Source organism: Sinocyclocheilus anshuiensis, unplaced genomic scaffold (assembly GCF_001515605.1).
Source record: "Sinocyclocheilus anshuiensis isolate Anshui unplaced genomic scaffold, SAMN03320099.WGS_v1.1 scaffold850, whole genome shotgun sequence".
Taxonomy (NCBI): Eukaryota; Metazoa; Chordata; class Actinopteri; order Cypriniformes; family Cyprinidae; genus Sinocyclocheilus; species Sinocyclocheilus anshuiensis.
In genome coordinates, this window is record NW_015537937.1 from 1171166 (window position 1) to 1193494 (window position 22329).

Consider the following 22329-nt stretch of genomic DNA (forward strand, 5'->3'; position numbering starts at 1 on the left):
ACTCACCGTTATAAGCGCTCCTCGTGATGCCCTTCGGCTCCGTCGGTTCTGGAGTGTTGGACCCGTCTATGCCTGCTGGCGCTCACGCTAAAGTCCCAATGGATCTGTCTGTCTTGGTTCTCGTTCCGCCCTCCGCTGTCTTCTTGTTTTTCTTGCCTTTTCCTCTCTCCACGGCTACCGTTCACTGCAGCAAAACAGTCTGTCTGAAAGCACGGAGAAAAGGAGGGAGGCAGTGAGGGAGGGAGGGAGGGATGGAGGGAGGGAGCAGGCGAGCGGGGTGGGGATTTTAATACGATTTGGCCGTACCATTTGGATAACAGGGCTAGACCATACTGCCTGAGAGAGATTATTATTATTATTATTATTATTATTGTTGTTGTTGTTGTTGTTTATGTTTATGTTAGAAGTGCGTAAAGTTTGTGGCCTAGTCTGTTTTTAGAGGAATCTCATGAAACGTATAACATTTATGATAACATTTATATTTATTATAATATCCGTTTATTTATTTATTTGTTTGTTTAATGTTTTTCAATAAACAGACTAAAACAAATATGCTAAATAACATAATTGTCTAGGCTATTATATGTATTAATAATAATTATAATTTATTTATGAATAATAATTATTAAGACTAGTGCAAAATTGTTTTGTGGTTACAAATTAATTTTTATTAGTATTTTTGGAGTTCAACTTCAAAATGCAAGAGAAATTAATTTCTAGTTGAGTAAATGTGCAAACAATACGTTTAATTCGTTAATTTGGCCTACCTAATGTTTAGAAAACACGTTAAAATGTGCAATTTCTACAAGTGTGAATACTGGATGGATGGATGAAACAAGAAAATATAGGCCTCTTCTAATAATTTACACGGAATTAAATAACATTTAGGTATACAGTAAAGAAAATCATTCATGAATATCTATGTGATTTACAAAACGTCTGGAATCAGTCTTTGAGATAAATGTTTATTTTTTTCAAAGACGTAGTTGTCATGAAAATAATGTCACAATAAATCTTCACGGTTCTGAAAATATGTATTCTTTACTTCAAATGTGAGCAGCAGGACCATGTTTTCGTGAGGTTCCCCCTTTATATGGGCTGGTGGCGGCGAGGTGTGGTCTCGTGAACAGAGTCCCCGCGCGAGCCGGGCTCTGGAGACCCCGCCGGCTGCTCGGGAGGCCCGCGAGAGGAGGAGGGAGGGAGGGAGGTGAGGGCGTTGCGACTCGCGAGAGGATTTAAGGATTAGTTCTGCACGCGGATTACTCTCTGTGTGGTGTGGGGGACGCACGGGGTTAAACATGGAGGACTGCACAAGAGGCAGATACCCCGAGAGCGCAGCGACTCGGTCACCGTGGCGGTGGCTCGAGCAGCCAACCGGAGCCTCGGGGCGGGACACTTCCGGCCCAAATCACTACACACTTGTGTTTAATGTCAGCAGCAGCCTACAGTCTGTCGGCTTTTATTAATTTCACGGAGTAAATAAACAATGACACAGATTAGACAGTGGAAAATTCATCTCTTTATGCGGTAAATAAAAAGATACAGTATGTTTGGAGTGTTATCACCCCAGCTTGTCTTTATCACTGATACGGATGAGACCGTAGTTACAGCTACCGGTCGGGACACTGTACTGCGAGCGCTCCGGTGTTCCCAGAAAGCGCTCGGTTACATCATTCCACACCGAAATAGTTCAGCCTATCGGGTTGAGAAAATATTCAGGCAACTGTAGCCTATTTCAGTCTGCGAAGTGCGGTCCAGTGTACAGAGTGTTTGGAAACAGAGCCCATGCCCATTTCATCACTTTATAGAGACGCTGACGTCATTCTCCGCAGAGCTGTGACAGTCCACGCGGTCGAGCGAGCTCGTCCGTGACCTGCGCAATTCTTTTTCGTAGAAGCGTAGAAACCAACCGCCCGGCCCAGGAAGAGAGGGGTAATATGAACGGAACGTCTCAATTATCAGTTTAATGACTTGCTGAACATCTAAAATCAAATACTGCATTAAAATGAGCCCTCATCTCTCTCTCTCTATCCCTCTCACTTACTCAGATTGCCTGTGGAGAGGAAAGAAAAAGAGGTAGCCTAGATGAACAAGCCAGGATCACATATGAATGGCAAAATTGTAGATAGAATTTCAAAGCGGAATGATTCTGGTGAAATTGCCTCATGTGGGTAGATGAGAGGATGAAAATGAACTCAAAGTGGATAAATGAATGACTGAGAAACTCTCTAGTGAACATTCACACTTTCAATTCAGATAAATGCATGACAGGATGAAGGAGGGTTTCCTGGAAGAGGATTTCCTGTAGAGTTTGATCAGGCAGTGCAGAGGTGAGATTCCTCTCGATCTCTATTGCATAATGACAGCGAAGAGCCAATCACACCATTCGCTGGGAAATCAATAGGACACTGATGTCTCTCTCCATCTCTCTGGCAGGCTCTCACTCTTTCTCCACCTTTCTCTCTCTCCCAAGTGCAATTCAGGATCATTCTCTTTACGTCAGAGAGACTTTATTGGCAAGGCCATAGTCAAGTATATTACAGCTGAACTGATTTGAGAGGGCAAAGGGGACAAGAATGCATTAAAAAGAAAAATGGCAATTTTTACTGTTTTCGAAATGTGGGATAAAAACTTAAAAATCAAGCATACTGTGTATTGCAAGTTACCAAACCGTTGCATTTTTTTCCCTTCATAAAGCTGTGACTTTCTTTTTAATTAATCAGTGGAAACAACATTGTAATAATACTTATCAAACCAAAAGTGTTCAAGGGTTCATTCACAAAAAAGGTATTATACTGTACATTGCATCCTCTACATAATATGCTGCATCTCTTCAAAGAAAAACTGCTATTTTTACCGAATTAGAAGTGTAGGATAAAAACTAAATACTATTGCAAGTTACCAAACCGTTGCATACCGTAACGGTTGCAAACCGTTTTTTAAAGTATAATAAATTAACGTTTTATTATTGTTCTCATAACGAATGGTTTATTGCTAGGCATGCACAAGAGTGGATTCATTCACAAAAATGTAATATACATCGCATCCTCTGTGACGGATGAGCATCATAAGACCTATTTAAGCATCAAAAAAAGCCATCATCCCGCGATGGCGTCATTACCTACTCATCTCTGCCGGGACTCGAACCCGGAGCCTCTGGATTAGAAGTCCAGCGCGCTATTCCATTGCGCCACAGAGACTGAGCCGTATGATACAGCGTAAAGCGAGCTCATATTCTGCATCAGTACCGCATCCTGCAGCATCAGGACCAGTACCCTGCGCGTGCTGTAAGTGCGTCACGTGTCGCTAGGGGGCGCACGCGCCTCTCTCGTCTGACGTCGTGCTGCAATGGCGGACAGCCGCCCTCAGCATCCGAAAGAGAAATAATCATGCTTTATTTTGACCACTTTTTGAAAACGACAGTCATCTAGCAGTCTCAGAAACTCTACAAATCCTCTATATTATTTAAATGACTACCATAGTTCAAACATACGGTAATTATTTCGCGAGGCTTACTCTTAATAATCATCTGCCAACGGTATTCTGGTCAAAACAAACAAAATCCGTCAGAGAAATAAATAACATTAACGTTATCTGAAAAGCGTCGTTTTGTTGATTAATTATTTGTTTGTTGTAAAATTAGCATGTTATAAGATGAAGTAACCTACACTCTAAAAAATGTTGGGTTAAATTCAACCCAGTGCTGGGTAAAATAGGGACAAACCCAGCAATTGGGTTGTTTTGACCCAGCGGTTGGGAAACAACCCAATTGCTGGGTTTGTCCCTATTTTACCCAGCACTGGGTTTAATTTAACCCAGCATTTTTTAGAGTGTACCCGTCATTTTAGATCATGGGTTTTCAAGCTCCTGAAAATAACCATATACTAATCAAATATAAAGGCAGCTATTTTGTGCATAAAGACCCATTTAGAGTGAAAACAGTAAACATGATATTATAAAGGCGTTAAATAATTTGTTTGTATTCTGTCAAAAATGGAAAATAGGAAACTACTTACTTTGTATTAAATTAACAATTAATTATCTTCAATATTAGAGTACTGTTGAATGTAAAATTTGAAGATAAATATTTTCAATTCAATTTGTACAGCACTTTTCACAATAAATATTATTACAAAGACACTTTGCAGAGAATAGTGCCATACAGCCTCGTGGAGATAAAGGTAACAACAGAAATAAGAAATTCTGTAATGTACAGTAATTCATGACCATATATATAAGCTGCAAGGAAAAAGAGATGAACTGCGTTTTTTCCCCCCATAAAATATATACAAGGAGAGAGTGAGGATGCATATTTTTTAAACTGTTAAAACCTATGGCAATAACAAAACAAAAATAGTTACTCGTTCCTTTTTAGTGAAGAGGAAGGGAAGTGATGAGAGATGGAGAATTCCAGGATGGAGTTTTTCAATAAACATTCAGTGTAGTGATTGCATGTAGTCTGTATTCCAATCCATTTTACGACATTACCATTTAAATGAAAAAAGCCCACAGCAATCCTTGACATTACCATTCAGGTGAACAAGATTCAAGGAGAATAATTTAACCTGTGCAGCCAGATTTGGGTTTATTTAAAATACTAACAAGATTCTAATCACGCTCTCTTATTAGCGGTTACTACGAAACATCACCGGTACCATCATGATGACACATGAAGGCAACAGATATAGATGTTTTATATGCATTGTCTTAAAAAAGTATCATTATAGATGCAAATGCAACAGGAAATTGAATGGAGAAAAACATTATGTGAGTCATACTATGATCTTCACCTCTTCATAACTGAGTCATGCTGGGAGGAAATCACACAACTACATTTGTCACATATTGTACCGAGTCTAGAGGTTTAATTGGTGAAGGGCCTTTGCTACCCAAAGTGATTTTTCTTAAACTGAAGTGAAATCAAGCACAAGTCAACATTTTTGGAACTACTGCAGTGACACAACAAAACAAGGCAAATGCTCAGGCCACTCCTCATATTTCCATATGTAAAGTTCATTTTAAATGCCAAGTTAAGTGCTATGCCCCTTTTTTTCAGTTTAGCAATGTGCAAGGCATTTAACATAAAAAAATCACTGAGGATATTTTTTGGGTTGATATATATTTTTTATTTTATTTTTTTATTATATTAATGAATTTGGTCCTTATAGACCACTTCTAAGACACATAAACAAAAGAACACCACTTTCTCCAAGTCTTCTTCATTTGTGCGTCTCACTCAGTCCTCTCATGTCTATGGATTTACATAGTAGCAAGACCGATCGATGTGAGAACAGTCAGAGCAACGACAATGTAGCCAGAACGATAGACTTCAGGAATCTTAAAACCCTTCCCAAGATCCCATGCCTGAAAGAAAGAGACAAAGAGAGATATGAATTGATTTATGGTCATTATATTAGGGCTTATAAAAAAAGGAAATGAATTACATGACATGCTGAATAATAAATCGATTGAATATTTGTATTTGCAGAGAACAGACTAATTGCTAATTCATTATTTTGGCAGATGAGAAAAGCAGTGAACAGACATGGAAAAAAAAAAGTAACATACACTACCGTTCAGAAGTTTGGGGTTGCTACGATTTATGTCTTTGAAAGAAGTCTCAACAAGACTCCATTTATTGTATCAAAAATGGAATAAAAACAGTAATATTATGAAATATTATTATTATAATATAAAATAACTGTTTTCTGTTTCAATATATTTTTTTAAATGTCATTTATTCCTGTAATGAAAAGCTGAATTTTCAGGTTATTTTCTTATTATTAGCGATGTTAAAACAGTTGTGATACTTAAATGGAAACCATGATCATTCAGTAAATTCACAGAAAATTCAAAAGGACAGCATTTATTAGCAAAAACAAAATCTCATTAACATTATAAATGTCTTTTTATTAATTTAATGCATCCTTGCTTAATAAAAGTATTAATTCCTTAAAAAACTCTCACTGACCCCAAAACTTGTGAACCGTAAGTCTTAATTTTACATTTTGATTCATATTTGGTAACATACAACTTGTTACACTGTCATGAGTCATTATCACAGCAGGAAAGAGTCTGAATATACTTCATCTATTATTTATATATGTGTGTACCAGATGCCGGATGCCGTTGAACGTGTGGTAAGCCACTGGGAAAGCCAGAGCAAATTTGCTGAAAGCAAGAAACTGGGGCCCAAAAGTCATGGAGTGAATTAAATCAAGGTAATATGGGTAACTCTCAGGTAACACCAACGCAGCAAGTGCAAACGCAGAGATTCCTGAGACCAGAAATATCAACATCATTATTTATAATTAATATGCAACCATGTAGTCAGGAACACCAGACGATAACTATAGTGATATAACTATAAAGTTTTAGTCCACATCACAGCTATAACAATAACAACACAGTGGAAAGACATAGTTGGAATCACTTTCAGAATCTTTTTTTCCAGCTGATGAACGATAAAAACACTGACAGCCAATCAGAATCCACCTGACTTTAAAGTGCTTGAGCATTTAAAGCTGCAAACAACAGGATAAACAGAATGCTATCATGCTTAGATGTGGATGCTAATATATTTATCATTATATTTATTGTTCTGACATCCTTTAAACACATTATTGAAAGTCAAGAATATATGTTAGCTACCTGAACTTAGTGCTACGCCTGTTCCTCTGTGTGAGATGGACATCATCATGGGGATAGACCACCTGAAAACACCAAAGCCATTCATTCAATGCATTTTTTGGACAGTTTAGTTACATTCCATTCAAAACTCATCACATTTCTTTTAAAACCAACATCCTCTCACATAACACTCCAAGAAGCAGATGTGTTAACACTCACTTGTAGATGCTTATATGTGGTGAGACAGGTCGGTTGAGTCGTGTGTTTTTTGCCCAAAACTTGCTCATTTCCTCGTTTGCAGTAGTTCCCATAGGAACCGCACTGAAAAAAAAATGAACGAACAGAAGGAGCTTTATACATTAACATGAATTCTTCATTTGAAAATATGTTAGGAAAACACAAAAAGACTCACTGTCTGTAGAGTACACCAAACTGTGACCGTGACAAACACAGACCCTGCCGGGCCACCGTCCTTGAACACAGAGAAACCACATATTTTTCAGGCAAGTATAAAACTGACACATTTAAGTATAAACGCACATTTCCATACAGCTAAAACTGTGCACCAGGGACACCTAGGTATTCTGTACATTAGAAATATCCCAACTCTGGCCTTTAACTTGTCAGATAACGTTAGTAGTGTACAGGACCTTTTGGTAATATGGCCTTGCACACTTTAAACACAACAACAGCACAGACCTGGCATATGAAGGTTCACTGCTTGCTTGTTTATATAAATCACATAACAGGACATAAGTAACGTTTTCTATAGTTAATCCTAAAAATCTCAGCAATCTGCTAATGGAAGTCAGTGCATATGACAGGACTCCAGAGACGAGCTCGGACATATGGACATTACAAATAAAGTGACACACAACATACTACTCAAGAGTTGTTATTTAATTATCACAACTGATTTGATGTACAGAAGATTCTGGTGGCAAGAACCTTACAGACGGTATGAACAAACACAGCAGAATAAATTATTACTATTATTATTTTTAAAGTAACCTGATGTTGAAAGAAAAATAAACGGACTGAGAATAAAAACATAAAGCATATACATGACTATAAAGATTATAGGAAATCAAAGTGCACTTGTAACATATACAATACGTTAACAACATCAGCAAACCCTCAAGTTTACGACTATCAATCTGCCAGCTAAAAAAGAATGTCACAACGATTAATTTCACCTCATACAAAAGAAAAAGCAAAACTGTCACATTTTAAAAATTACATGTTCGTACTGACCTTAGAAGCAACGCCATGTTTTTGAGCTTGAGTGTTCGGACGCGACGCAGCCGGATGCGCTATGTCACAAAAGAGTTCACAAGCCGCCGCCATTTTGGTAAGGTCAGTACATACGATATGTGAGGTCATTATAATAACACTGTAGTCAGCAGTGTTGGGCATGTTACTTTAAAAAAGTAACTAGTTATAGTTACTAGTTACTTCTCACAAATACTAACTGAGTTAGTAACTGAGTTACATCATTATTAAAATTAACTAATTACCAGGGAAAGTAACTATTGCGTTTCAAATATGTTCAAATATGTCAAATAACGTGGATGCCCCCAATGTTAAATATGTTAAATGAATTAAATTATATTTTTACTAAATAGAAAAAAATATTATTATAAAACACCAATCTACACTATTTTAATGTTGCTGTGGGACAATGTGAGAGACACCTATCAAATTCAATATATTATTGTAAATATTATACAATAATCCCCAACAACCCCCTATGGACACCTTGGCAATAGAATTGCCATTGGCTAGTAAATTTTTTAGTTTACTTACCAGACTAATATTAAATATCTGATTTATTGAGAAAAATGATCCATTGTTACATATCTGTGTAGTAATATTACAACACAACTGTAATAGTTTTGCATTAAACTAGTAGGCCTACCAACAAAAAGCTTTTCATATATTTGCACAGTATATAAACACCAATTGCAAATAAATATTTGAATCATGTATGTACTACTACTACATTTCACACACAAGTGAATTAACTCTAAAAGAAAGATTATATCCAGCCTAAAAGTTATAAATTCATAGCAAAATCAATTCAGTAGAAATTTAATGATCCTGAAACCTAAACCTATTCTGGCTATTAAATCATCAGCTTATTGAGGATAATGATATTCAGGATACATCATGTAAACAGATTATGCCCAGTGCACGTACACACTCACTCACAGACACACATTCATTCTTACATGATAAATGTCACATGATTGTCTGATTCTTCATTTGTCTCATTACCTTTCTTCAATTGACAATAAAGCAGACTTTGATATCTTTTACAAACAGACACACGCACCAGCAGTTATGAACAGAGATTGCATATTCCTGTTAATAGTAGGTTTCTTTTTCCACCCAGCCTGCAAATGAAAGACAGAGCTAAATTAATTAACTAAATTAAAAATATATGCAGAATAAAGCTCTATTCACATGGATTAAATTACTAGGCTCTACAGATTCTCTGTAATATTACTGTATTGTTTCTTGAACCTTGAATTTTAATAACAATATTGGAAAACTTTAGCTGCACCATATAAATGTAATATGCATCAGTTTGAGTACCAAGGTGTTATTCATAAAGGAGTTTTTATTTGCCTAGTATACTTACAGAAAACATTAAAACAGTATAGTTAAATAAAACTAAAATGAAAACCATAAAAATACATTTTGTTAAAACCTAAGTACATAGAATAAGAATATAAACATATTCTTTCAGCCAGTTGCCAAGGAAATATTTAAAATTTTAATTTAGTTTAGCTTGATGTACTAAAATAACGCATATATATATATATATATATATAACTAAAATTAAAATGATAAACTACTAAAAAATAAAAACTACTTGAAGATATGAATATAGAATAAACTATGAAACTATAGACAGTATCTCAATTCTTTTAAAAGAACACTGTTCAGAAATGCAGACATCTGTGCTCACCTCCTGGATTCCTGCATAGGATTAATTTACGGATTTCATCATACACAAAGATTAGTAAACTGTACGGGATAGCACAGAACCACCACATAATTCTGTAAAAGGAATAAGAAAATGAGAAAGGAAAAGGTGAGGCCAGGAGGAGCAGAGAACATAAGCTCTTCTAAGGTGCAGAAGTGTGTGTGTGTCCCTTACTTGAGTGGGTACATCCTCAGGGCAATGTCCATACCGGGGCAGTAGGACAGGAAGAGCCGTCTCAGTAAACAGTCCGAAAATGAGAATCCTATTACTGTAAGTGCACAGGTTAGAGAACAGCCTTTAACAGAGATGTATGCAAATATCACACTCCTGAATACGCTCACAAATACACACACACACACATACTGACTTCATGCCCTTTTGGAAGACGGAGTTCCTGCGTGTCTTGCAGATGATGAGGTCAGCCCACTGCACCACAACAATGCTGGCGAAGAACGAGGTGTGACAGGTGAACTCAATGATCTTTCGCTGCTCGTAAGTCTGAAACATACATATTTAAATAAATACAATGAAATACAAACATTTTAAAAATAGTGTTTCTCTCTGCACATATGTCCTGTAATTGTTGTTAATAAATAATAATAATAAACAGTCTAATAATTTGCAGTTTAAGCCCGTTAAATGTTAAAAACTATGGGTTACAAATAAAAAAAGCATTTTGGTAAGAATATGCAAAAAATATATATTTCCTTTATGTCGACACATAATTTTGGAGTTCACTGTGTAAATCTATTTTATTTTGTACAAATTTATCAAAATTAATTCCATGACTAATTACAATTAATCATATAAACCTATTTGAGTAATTGTTTTTTTTAAATGATTCACCAGTATTTTTTGAAAGAAAAAATTACAAAAAATATATTCAAATAAATGCTGTTCTTTTTTTTCTATTCATCAAAGAATGCTGATTCCAGGAAAAAAAGTATCACAGTTTCCACAAAAATATTAAGCAGCACGACATAAGAAATGTTTCTTGAGAAGCAAATCAGCATACTAGAATGATTTCTGAAGAATCATGTGACACTGAAGACTGGAGTCTGACAATTCAGCTTTGCATCACAGGAATAAATTACATATTAAAATATACTTAAAAAAAAAAGAAAACAGTTCTTTTAAATTGGAATAATACTTTACAAAATTACTGTGTTTACTGTATTTTTTAAAACATTAAAGAAATTAATGTGTGTGTGTGTGTGTGTGTACCTGTTTTTCTATTCTGGTGGGGACTTAAACCTGAATACAAACAGACTCATGGGGACTCGTGTCACGGTGGGGACCTAAATTGTGGTCCCCATGGGTACAAAAGCTTATAAATCATACAGAATGAAATTTTTTGAAAATCTAAAAATGCAGAAAGTTTCCTGTAAGGGGTAGGTTTAGGTGTAGGGTTGGTGTAGGGCAATAGAATATACGGTCTGTACAGTAGAAAAACCATTACCCCTATGGAGAGTCCCCACAAGGATAGCAAACCAGACGTGTGTGTGTGTGTGTTTACCCATTGCTGTCCATAGGCGTCCTCCAGGTCATTAACTGCACGATCGTCCCAATCCAGTCGAATTCCCAGCAGCGTTTGAGGCAGAAAGCCGTTCTCAGCCATGATCACAAAATAGGTGAAGAATCCTCCCAGCGCCTGGATCATACCTACACACAAAAAACACAAATACGTGTAATTGCTTTTATCCCTGCAGAGCATGAAAAGCTATTTTATTCACAATATAAATCAGAAGCACAAGGCCTATTCACCCCCCTCAGATTTCTAAAGTGTTTTTTTATTGACACTTGAAATCTATTTGATTCTTCGTAAAATAAGTTCCATGATTATTGAGAATAAAAATGTGCTTGTACTTACGCAACACTATCCTGTATTACACATATAAAACAAAGTAATAAGTAGTTAAAAACAGTTTTTTCCCCTTTTTATCATGTCTTCTCTTGCCTAGGGCAACAAGTGGACCTAGTGACCCATTAGAAAATAAGTGCATGATGCCTCTGATGTTCATTTGTTTGCACAAAGTAATTATTCACGGACCACAAAGTTTACAAGAATTATAAGCTATAAAGGGCATGTGTGTGCGTTCGCTGATATCTGTGTGCAAGTGCACTTGAGGCTGACCGATCTGTCCATAAGCCATGCTGATGAGCCTCTCATTCACCAGCTTGTCAGTTTTGGGGTTTCGGGGCTGACGCTTCATAATGTCACTCTCTGCCGACTCGTATGCTAGAGAGATCGCAGGAACCTGAGAGAGAGAATGATGACAGTGATGACAAAGATGCTCATGTGTGTGTGTGTGTGTGTGTGTGTTTGTGTGTGTGAAATGGTCTGGTGCCCGAGGGTAGTATCACACTTGAAAGGAATTGGAAGTAAGACTGAATGTGCACAAGTGTGAGTGTGTATAACACACCATGTCAGTGCCAAGGTCGATGCAGAGGATAGTGACGGTGCCCAGAGGCAGCGGCACACTGGCGATGATGAAGAGCAGGAAAGGTGTGATCTCTGGGATGTTACTGGTCAGTGTGTACGCAATTGACTTCTTCAGGTTATCAAAGATCAGACGACCTAAAACGCAAAGTATATTATTTTATTGAATATTATATACTGCAGACCAATACATTTAGAAATTTGAAAGAGAGAAAGCAAGGAAAATTTGTAATGCTTCATTTCTTTAGTCCTGATACTTAAAATTCCTTCTGTGTCTTACCCTCTTCCACCCCCGTAACAATTGAGGCAAAGTTGTCGTCCAGCAGGATCATGTCAGCAGCTTGCTTGGAGACGTCTGAGCCAGCAATTCCCATGGCAACGCCAATGTCAGCCTTCTTCAGAGCAGGGGAGTCATTCACCCCATCACCTGTCACTGCCACTATGGCACCCTGCAGCCAGAGCCAGCCAATCAGAATCAGAGTCAAAGACCAGTCAGCCAGTCAGAATCAGAGAAAGAGTTTTCAAGCATTCAGAATTAAAGACCACTCAGAAAATCAAAGTCAAGAGTCAGAAAGTCTGTCAGGCAGCCTGAATAAAGACATTAAGTATATACTATTGTTTAGAATTTTTTGGTTGGTAAGATTTTTCATGTTTTTGAAAGAAGTCTCTTATGCTTACCAATGATGCATTTATTTAGTCAAAAATACAGTAAAAAAAACTTTCATACTGTGCAATATTATTATAATTTAAAATAACTGCTTTCTATTTTAATGTTTCCATTTTAAGATGTCATTTATTCCTGTGATGACAAAGCAGAATTTTCAGCATCATTACTCCAGTCTTCAGTGTCACATGATCCTTCAGAAATCATTCTAATATGATGATTTAGAGCTCAAGAAACATTTCTTATTATTATTCAGGCTGAAAACAGCTGTGCTGCTTAATATTTTTGTGGAAAACGTGATCCATTTTTTCCATGATTCTTTGATGAATAGAGTTTAAAATACAGCAACTGAAATAGAAAACTGTTGTGACATTAAAAATGCCTTTACTGTCAATTTTGATCAACTTAATGCATCCTTGCTGAATAAAAGTATTAATTTCCTTTTTTTAAATGTTGTTTAAACCCTGTTACTGGCCACTTCCCATTGTAAAATAAACAAATTAGGGATGCACAATATTAGATTTTTGCCGATACCTGATATTTTTCAAATACTTTTTGCCGATATATTTTATGAATTTTTATTGTGATTTTATGACATCAATAACTGCTTTATTTATTCAGAAACACAAGTATCTTAATGTGATTTGTGTATTTTACTTTCGTTTTATTACAAGTAGGCCAACAGTTCCCCCTAAGTAAATAAAACGCCTTACCGGACGGGCATTAGGACCTGTGGGAGGCTGACGCATTCTGTATGTACTATCTCAAATTTAAAGGTGGGGAAAGTGATTTCTGGAAGCCAGTGTTGATATTTCAAATCACCAAAACAAACACGCCCCTACCCCAAAAGGGTCTTGCCCCTATTTTGATAGCTCCGCCCCACACATACGTACGTAACTCAGGCAACAATTCGTTCTGGACCAGGTGTGCCTCACACGTCCTGAAAAGTGAAGCTGCGGTCTCTTTGATCGCCCCCTGGTGGCTGGCTGCAGTGCAGGTCATAAACCCCGCCATCTCTATGTAAACGAATGGGACTTGAGTCAAAATAAAAAAATAAATTACACTTCCAATACAATTTTCCGAAAGATTTTTGGTCATTTAAGGTAAATGTTATCACGCTGATATATGTTCAATTGTTCGTTTTTATGACAGGTTTGATTTTAGCTAGTAATTTGATGCTATAAAAACGGGGCGTGTCGTTATGGTTGATTGGGTCTGACAAATTTCTAATTTCAACGGTCGCTTTGTCGCGTCCAGTGTAGACAGACTTTAGCTGTTGCGGCGCGTCGCGACAACTGTCGCGTCCGGTGTAGACAAGGTGTTACTCACCTACCGAGAAGAAACAAAGCAACCTCGGCGTCCAATCGCAGGCCTTCCGCTCCTTGAGTTCTCTCAAGCGCTGGAAAGCTGATCCGATATTTATCCGCCATCTCTATCTTTCTGTCATCGCTCGTCTCGGCTAATGTCCGTCCTGTGCACTGAGCGCTCTCTTCTCGGCATCATGAGTAGATACGACCCTTACTGCTGAATGGATAAAAGTTTGTTTTTTTAGACTCAATTTTCTAAAGCGTTTTTGAAAAAATACATACCCCACCTTTAAATTTGGTGATCCAAAACAGTGAAACTAATCATCATTCAGGCAAAAGTTTGTTTCAAGAATAACCACATTGCTGATGTGATCTTATCGCTAGCACACCCACAGCACATGTGAGCTATTAGTCTTATCGGCAAAGCATATCAGCATTTTTTTTTTTTAATCGGCAGATGCCGATGTTTACATTTTAAGCTTTTGTCGACCGATTCCGATAAAGTTCCGATACTATCGTGCATTCCTAAAATCACGGTTTTGCATTTTTTCCAACAAAATTAACAAAAAATGACATACCCTTTAAGAAACACCTGCTAAAATGAATGTAAACATAAAACTTCCAAAGGTCTGATATTCCAGTCTAGCTTGCATTCAGTGGAATTTGTCATGTGTAAGACATCTAGGTGTGTGATATTTTAATATTCACAAACACACACACACCTGCCTCTGGCAGCCCTCCACGATGATGAGTTTTTGTTGAGGTGAAGTGCGAGCAAACACGATCTCTGTGTGGTTCCTCAGAATATCATCCAGATACTCGGAGCTCATGTCCTTCAAGTCTGAACCATGAATCACACAGGCCTTAGCGTCTCTGAAACGCACACACACACAGAACAGTGCCCAATTCCATTATCTGTGAAGAAGCAATAAAAGCAGATAAAAACCCATTCAAATAGATTTAGTTTACACACACACATGCACCCAGACTCTCAAGCAAACACTCAAAAGAGACCGATTCACACACACAGACCGTGGATTGACTTGGCTGAGAGGTATATTAAGTCTTTCAGCGATATCCTCCACTGTCTCGTTGCCCTCAGAGATAATGCCCACGCCTTTAGCAATGGCCTTGGCAGTTATAGGATGGTCACCCGTTACCATGATAACCTGTAAATATGGATTGTGGTCACCATTGACATTGGACATAAAATGCTGAACTGTAGATAAATGGATGGAGGGAACCTATAAATGGATACCTTAATGCCAGCGGAGCGGCATTTTCCTACAGCATCTGGCACTGCGGCTTGAGGCGGATCGATCATGGAGATTAAGCCCAGGAAACAAAGCTGGTTGACTGGGAAATTCACATCATCACAGTCAAACTCAAACCCCCTTGGAAACTGTGAGGGAGAGAGGAACAGGTGGCAGAACCCTGAAAGAGAGAGAGGTAGAGAATTAAAGAAGGAAGGAAATAAAGAGGAAAAGAGGGAAGTAAGAACTCACCCAGAACCCTCTCGCCCAGTCCGCCCAGCTCCATGTACGCTCCCTGAAATGCGTCCTTCCAGTCCTCGTCCATTGGCATTTCCTCACCGTTGATCATTATGGTACTGCACCTACATTACCAATCACCCAATAATCACAGTTATTGATTAAAGATGAAAATGGCTGTCAATAATCATCACAGATATAAATCACAGCGATTAAATTTTGACGGATCAACAATAATTACAGCTAGTAATCAGAAATAGGAATTATGATGTATCCTAAATAATCACAGTTATTAAATCATGTTTGCTTATTGCCAATTTTGTATAATTTTTTTTATACTATTAGTATTTATTAATATTTTGAATGAGCTTCTATTTAGTTGGTTTTCATTTTAGTTTTAGTTTAAGTTATAGTAATTTTGTTATGTGTTTTTGTCATTTTTATTTTTAATATTTCTATTTAATGTTAATCTATTTTTATTTTATTTTTAGTAATTTTAATCATTTTTAACTTAAATGTATTTTAATTCAGTTAGTTGAAAGGGCAACATTTCTAATTTCATTAAATTTTTTAAGCTCAAGTTTTCATCTAATATTTATTTTTATTTAATTTGATAAATGTAAGTATTATTTTATACTTATTTTATTTCAATTCCTTTTAAAGTGCCCCTATTATGGGTTAGGAAAGTTCATGTTTTTGTTTTGGGAGTCCACAACAACAGGTTGACATGCATGCAAGGTCAAAAAACATTTTCATTGTCTTATAATATGTATTTATTTTTACCTTATTTGCTCAACGACTCCCAAACGATTCGTTCAACGATTCATTTTTCCAAACTCCTCCTTTGCGTGATGCTAATCTGCGGTGATTGGTCCGATGACCCAGTCTGTTGTGATTGGTCTACTGCGTGCAGCACATGTGAGAAATGGAACGCCCATCAAGTTTTCCCGCGTCTGCGCACGCAACAAGTGGGTGGGCATAAATATGCTAATGTTTCATGATGACGTCAACATGAAACGGCTAAAGATTCGTTTTAAAAACGACTAATTTCGGTGACTCCGAGTCGACTCTTTCTTTTGAGAGATAATAACTTTATACATGGTGCACTTTCAGATTTAAAACTTTGCAGGATGTTTTCATTTACTTAGAGCTGTGTTACACACTGCATGAAAGGTAATTTTCAAAAATCCATAATAGGGGCACTTTAATAGATTTTTAGTTCACAATAACAATACTGCAATAATCACATATATTAATCACAATTATTGAATTATGATGAATAGTTAAAGCTCTTATTAATCAATAAAAAGTATGACGTCTCATCATTAATCACAGCTATTGATTCAAGTTATTTCTGTTCTATATATGGATTTCATGTATCAAGCTCTGGTATTGATTACCTGTCCAGAATCCTCTCTGGGGCTCCTTTCATCACCAGCAGGTGTCCAGTGGGACTGTCTTCTATCTCGTGAATAGACAGCTAAGAGAGAGAGATGGGGATTATTTATATCTTAATCGATATCTGTATGACATCGACATCATTTGTTTGTTTAAAATCTTTACAGCTTCGGCTATGAGTTTCTTGTAGGTGCACCTGGTATTTGTTAGTTGAGTTGAATGGGATTTCTGCCACTTTTCGGTTGTTGTCTCTGAGAGTCTGAACACAGCCGGACGAGAGCTCGACACATTTCAACAGAGCAGACTCTGATGCATCACCTGCTGTGTCCCTCTACAAACACACAGAAACTCACAACGTCACAAATCAAACAACAATAGAGCACCATCCCTCATCTTAATTATAATTAATATCAGTGTACATTGCTGTTTGAAATTTCGAGGTCGGTAACATTTTTTATGTTTTTGAAGTCTTGAAGTCTCTTAAAATAAGTTTTCTATAAAAATGGAAATTTTAAAAAGTAATTTATTCTTGTGATGTCAATGATGAAGTTTCAGCTGCTATTACTTCAAAAATAATTCTAAAATGCTGATTTGGTGTTCAAGAAAGATTTCTCATTAGTATCAATGTTGACAGTGAGGAGCGTTATTTTTTTCCCAGTGTTTTTGATTAATAAAAATCAATGCATACTTGCTGAATAAAAGTATTAATTTCTTTAAAAATAATTTAAAATCTTGTTGGCTCCAAACTTTTGAATGGTTGTGTATGTGATGTATTACCTTGCGCACAGGAATGTTCGCTTGTCCAGGTTTGAAGACAGCACGGTTACAAAGTCCTGCCACTTGAGACAGAGAGAACCATGTAGGAGAGCTTTTATCAAAGCAACAGCCTACACACACACACACACACACAGAGTGACATAGGAAAAGAAGAGATTTGGTTAAATGTGCTCAAACAGATATACAGATGTATGAACAGATCAAGAGGAGAATTATCCTTGTAAATGTTCAAAGATATCATATTGCCCATTTAGCAAATGCTTTTCATCTAAAGCGACCTAACATATGCTAATTACCAGGAAAGTGTCCTTAGAGGATTATGGGTAAAGTGCCTTGCTCAAGGACACAATGGCCACCGTAATTGTGATCAGCAACTCTAATTAACACTGGAAGCTTAAATTGTGTCCTAACCAGGCATGCTTTCATCAAAAAAAAATGAACTGAAACAGAATATGCTGTGGGTTCTGACACAAGCAGTCAGATCGTATTTGCAATAGATCTGTGTGAAAAAGAGACTGAAAATCAAGACACTATTTACTGATTAAACCTATGTGTCTACTACTGTGGACCTCAAAGCATTCTAACCTGATTGGTCCTCGGTGGTGTCGGCCTCATGGACCTGGTTGTCAAACCACATGTGAGCGACAGTCATCCGGTTCTGAGTTAAGGTTCCAGTTTTATCTGAGCAGATGGTGGAGGTGGAACCCAGAGTCTCCACAGCTTCTAGATTCTTCACCAGACAGTTTTTGCGAGCCATGCGCTTAGCAGTCAGAGTCAAACACACCTGAGAGAGATTGAATAGAGTTAAAGGAGAGACAACAATGTGTCATGGTCTTTCTGCTTTTTGAAAAGTGTTTTTGTGGGTCTGTAAAAATCTATGGCAGAGGGAGCCTTACAAAGAGAGAAGGATTAAAAAAATAAAAAGAATAAAAGAATGAGGAAAAAAAACTTCTGTGTCTGTGTGTACTACTGTTCAAAAGCTTGGGGTTGGTAAGATTGTTTAATGTTTCTGAAAGAAGTCTTTTGTGAGGCTGCTTTCATTTGATACAATACGAAATATAACTGTTTTCTATTCAAATATATTTTGCTGTATTTCTGTGATGGCAAAGCTAGATTTTTCAGCAGCCATTTCTCCACATTTTTTCTAGGATTCTTTTATGACTAGAAGGTTCTAAAGAACAATATTTATTTTAAAATAAATCTTTCGTAACATTAAAAATATCTTTACTGTGACTTTTGATCAATTTAACACACCCTTGCTGAAAAAACGTACTAATTCGAATCGTAGTGCATATGAATGTCACAATATGTGTTTGTGAGATGTCTCACCGTGACAGTAGCCAACAGGCCCTCAGGAACATTGGCAACAATAATACCAATGAGGAAGACGACGGCCTCCAACCAGGAGTAGCCCAGAATGAGTGACAGGATGAAGAAGGACACACCCAGGAAAATGACCACACCTGTGATGATGTGAATGAAGTGCTCGATCTCCATGTTGATGGGCGTCTGACCCACTTCCAGACCAGACGCCAAAGTCGCAATGCGGCCCATCACTGTACGATCACCTGTAGCGATCACAATGCCATGGGCTGTACCTGCACATACAAAAAGGAATGAATGAATTAATGTGCTAAAGAACAAATAACTGATCGTTTGAATGAATGAACAAATTAACAATTGAACACACTCATTATTATGTATGAATGAATAAAGTAATGAATGAAGGACTGACCTTCAACACAGTTGGTGGAGAAGAAGCTGATGTTTCTGGTCTCCAGAGGGTTTTCATGAGTAAACTCTGGAGAACAGGTCTGAGGTTCTGACTCTCTGGTGAGAGATGATTTATCCACCTGAGTAAGACAGACAGGAGGTACAGAAGAGAGGATGTTCTCTCAGGCTTCTTACTAAAACTATAGGTTGATAAACAAAGCTGATCTCAGATCTGAGATCTTCCTCTTAATATCTATCTACATCACTTGCACTCTCTCTACCTTGTAGCCGCTGGAGGAGATGATCCAAAGGTCTGCTAGGATTCTGTCTCCACCCTTGATCTCCACCAGGTCTCCCTTAACCACCTCTTCTGCATTGATCTGAAGTTTCTCTCTCTCACGAATCACCAGAGCTTGCTGAAAGAAATAAAGTCCATTCCAAAGTTCCTCAAACATGATGAAGAAAAGTTATTTGGGAAGAGGCCTAAAACAGTGAGCATGTCAGAACAGAGTTTGTAATATGCAACCTACTCTATGAAAGAAACACATTCACATATATCTGTATGAGTGTGAATATTTATAGATGATATATCAATTTACCATGGGGCCATTTTTGGTTATTCAACCATAAAGATTTTTTTAAAATAATTTTAGTCGATTAATTACGCTTTCTTTTATGCAACCATGTATTTATGTATTTAAAGTAACTTTAAAATGACCTTTTATAATTTAATTTAAAATGTATTTATAATTTTAATTAATTTTTAATTTAATTTAAAATTCAATTTATTGTGCTTTCTTTTATTTTAGCATTTATACTGTATTTAATTGTAAAGTTACTTTAAAATGACAACATTAATTTAATTTGATATAATTTAATTATACTTAATAAAGTAATTTAGCAAAAGTGAGGTAAAAATAAGAATAACAAATACATTTTCATCTTTGCCTTTACCTAGTCCCTGTCTTTTATATTGCTCTTTATTTCTTTACTTTATTTCACCATATTTATTCTCTGTATTGTCTATTTCTGTACCATATAAACTGTTGCAATATTGTAACCAGCATGCCAACAAAGCTAATTCTGAGAGAGGGGGGTGGCGGGATGACATGTGTTTTCTTTCATAAGTTAAGAAGGATTTACATACATTTATATAAATCATACATTGTGCTTTTAAATGTTAAAAGGGATTTACATGGATTTATGTAAATCATATAAAATATTGCTCATAATGGTTTCCGTTTGGGATTTGGTATCATTTACATTTATTCATTTAGCAAACACTTTTATCCAAAGCAATCCACTGCTGTTATCACACTAACCTGAGGCACCATGTTTTTGAACGAGTCCATGATCCGGGAGCTTTTGGCTTCTTGATAATATGAGAAGCAGCCGGTTATGATGACCACAGCAGATAGAACCACACCCAGATACAGCTGCAGTAAACCAGAGAGAGGGAAACACAAGTCAAGGGTCAATAAGTCAATACAAGTCAATAAGGTTTAAGCTAAGACTCCACCACTCTTTTTTCATCTGTAAATATACTATGAAAAACAACAAATAGACAACCTTATGCAAAGCTACTGACATCATGCAGTTTATTTAATTATTCTTTCATTTCTTTCGAGTCTTTACGCTGAAATGCACCTGTAAACTTTTGTGACCAGTATGCAAAAGCTGTTGCCATCTAAATCATTGCAAAGGTTTCTCGTGGAATTTCAATATAAAGATATAAGCCCACCAGCCACCACAAAAGCTGCCATATTTTAACCACATTTGCATGAAAAATAGGCATTAACATTGCAAAAGAACAGCATAGTAAGCCCATTTTAAAGATACACATACTGCCATAAGTCTTAAACTAAACAGTTTAGAATGGGTAATGCACAAAAATCATGGTGTAAAAGAGCAAACACAGTTAAATGATCCTTAACTTCACATTTTCATTTATCACTGACCCTAAACTGTCCCACAAGCAGCTGGGAGCTCAGTCCACAGACTGGGACTCATTCATCATACTGGATGTGGGACAGCAGAGCTAAAAGCAATGTATCCACCTCAGTCGCCAACAACGTGTGCAGCAGGTTTTAATTCCCCTCTGGTGGAGTGAAACCAATTTAACTCTTCATTTTTGTGATTTCCTCTTTTAATCGGCTTAAATATGGATTTTAGAAAACTTAGAGATTTGTACTTGCACAGGTATGTTAAATATTAGAGACATATGAGTACTTTCAGGCCTACTACTTTTATGAATTATAGTGAATTAATGACTCATTTGTGATACCAGCATCTCCTTATAATGACGGTTGTTTCGGATTTGAGCAATGAGTAAGTGGAATTTTTAAATAGGAAACTAGAGATTTGTAAAAAGGAATTGCTTAAATATTACAGACATATGGGTAGCTTTACTATGAATTATATTATTTACATTTTTATTAATAATTGTTTGAATGACTGATTTGTGTTAACAGCATTTCAAACTTTTTCAACATCTTAAAACTTGTTTTAGATTTGCTCAATAAGCAGGTGGTATTTTTAAATATTAATTCCTTTCACAGCTAGATGAAAAATAGTTTCAATGTAATTTTATTTAAATGCACAATGCTACACTACAGCACACCTACAATAAGCTCAAATAACATTTAGACTCTAGACAGATCTTACATGAGCACCACAAGTCAGTGTGTCTGGAACAGGCCGCAGCTCTCACTTACAGTCTTATTGGCTGCTTAATAAGCCCTCTCATTCTCATTGGCCGGATAGTTAGTGCACTCACATTGTCATTGACAGGCTCATCCTCAGTGGCCGCCTGAATACTGTAGGCAAAAAAGCAGAGGATGGCACCGATCCAGAGCAGGATGGAGAATCCTCCGAACAGCTGCTTACAGAACTTCACCCACTCTGGTGTGGTGAAGTTC

General features: G+C 36.8%; 3 protein-coding genes and 1 non-coding gene across 8 annotated transcripts in view; all 4 read right to left on the minus strand.

Annotated features, from left to right (window-relative positions):
- LOC107659832 (cell adhesion molecule 3-like) overlaps positions 1 to 227 on the minus strand; it is a 61539-nt gene extending 61312 nt beyond the window's left edge. For all 5 annotated transcript variants that reach the window (XM_016448934.1, XM_016448916.1, XM_016448926.1 and 2 more), the window contains exon 1: positions 7 to 227. The gene's annotated coding sequence lies outside the window, so the exon portion shown is untranslated. The remainder of the gene's footprint in view (positions 1 to 6) is intronic.
- Positions 228 to 3126: 2899 nt separating this feature from the next.
- On the minus strand, positions 3127 to 3200 carry trnar-ucu (transfer RNA arginine (anticodon UCU)). The gene has a single exon. It is a non-coding gene; the product is annotated as a tRNA-Arg (tRNA).
- A 1886-nt stretch (positions 3201 to 5086) lies between these two features.
- Positions 5087 to 7964, minus strand: LOC107660397 (succinate dehydrogenase cytochrome b560 subunit, mitochondrial-like). Its single transcript, XM_016449685.1, has 6 exons — positions 7885 to 7964; positions 7043 to 7102; positions 6850 to 6951; positions 6652 to 6713; positions 6114 to 6277; positions 5087 to 5364 (listed from the first exon to the last, which is right to left on the minus strand). Exons 1-6 carry the CDS (start codon positions 7899 to 7901, stop codon positions 5260 to 5262), a joined length of 510 nt encoding a protein of 169 aa, XP_016305171.1. The 5' UTR covers positions 7902 to 7964; the 3' UTR covers positions 5087 to 5259.
- Positions 7965 to 8754: 790 nt separating this feature from the next.
- LOC107659860 (sodium/potassium-transporting ATPase subunit alpha-2-like) lies at positions 8755 to 20831 on the minus strand. Its single transcript, XM_016448955.1, has 20 exons — positions 20734 to 20831; positions 19693 to 19827; positions 19434 to 19551; positions 19028 to 19296; positions 18284 to 18482; positions 17699 to 17808; positions 17118 to 17252; positions 16924 to 17003; positions 15539 to 15648; positions 15292 to 15467; positions 15066 to 15202; positions 14756 to 14906; positions 12343 to 12511; positions 12046 to 12200; positions 11757 to 11880; positions 11139 to 11284; positions 9990 to 10120; positions 9797 to 9890; positions 9605 to 9696; positions 8755 to 9026 (listed from the first exon to the last, which is right to left on the minus strand). The coding sequence occupies exons 1-19, from the start codon at positions 20761 to 20763 to the stop codon at positions 9643 to 9645; spliced, it is 2523 nt and encodes an 840-aa protein (XP_016304441.1). The 5' UTR covers positions 20764 to 20831; the 3' UTR covers positions 8755 to 9026; positions 9605 to 9642.
- Positions 20832 to 22329: the final 1498 nt, after the last annotated feature.

Bases quoted from the DNA above. Each gene is read 5' to 3' on its own strand.
- LOC107659860 (XM_016448955.1), bottom strand. From the start codon at position 20,763: ATGGACTCGTTCAAAAACATGGTGCCTCAG. The intron at 17,809-18,283 runs GTTAGAATGCTT...GTGTGTGTGTAG, and splicing joins CACCACCGAGGACCAATCAG to GCTGTTGCTTTGATAAAAGC. The intron at 12,512-14,755 runs GTGTGTGTGTGT...CTCTGGCTGCAG, and splicing joins TGGAGGGCTGCCAGAGGCAG to GGTGCCATAGTGGCAGTGAC.
- LOC107660397 (XM_016449685.1), bottom strand. The intron at 6,278-6,651 runs GTAGCTAACATA...TTCTGGTCTCAG, and splicing joins AGGCGTAGCACTAAGTTCAG to GAATCTCTGCGTTTGCACTT. The intron at 5,365-6,113 runs GTACACACATAT...TCTTTCTTTCAG, and splicing joins TCAACGGCATCCGGCATCTG to GCATGGGATCTTGGGAAGGG.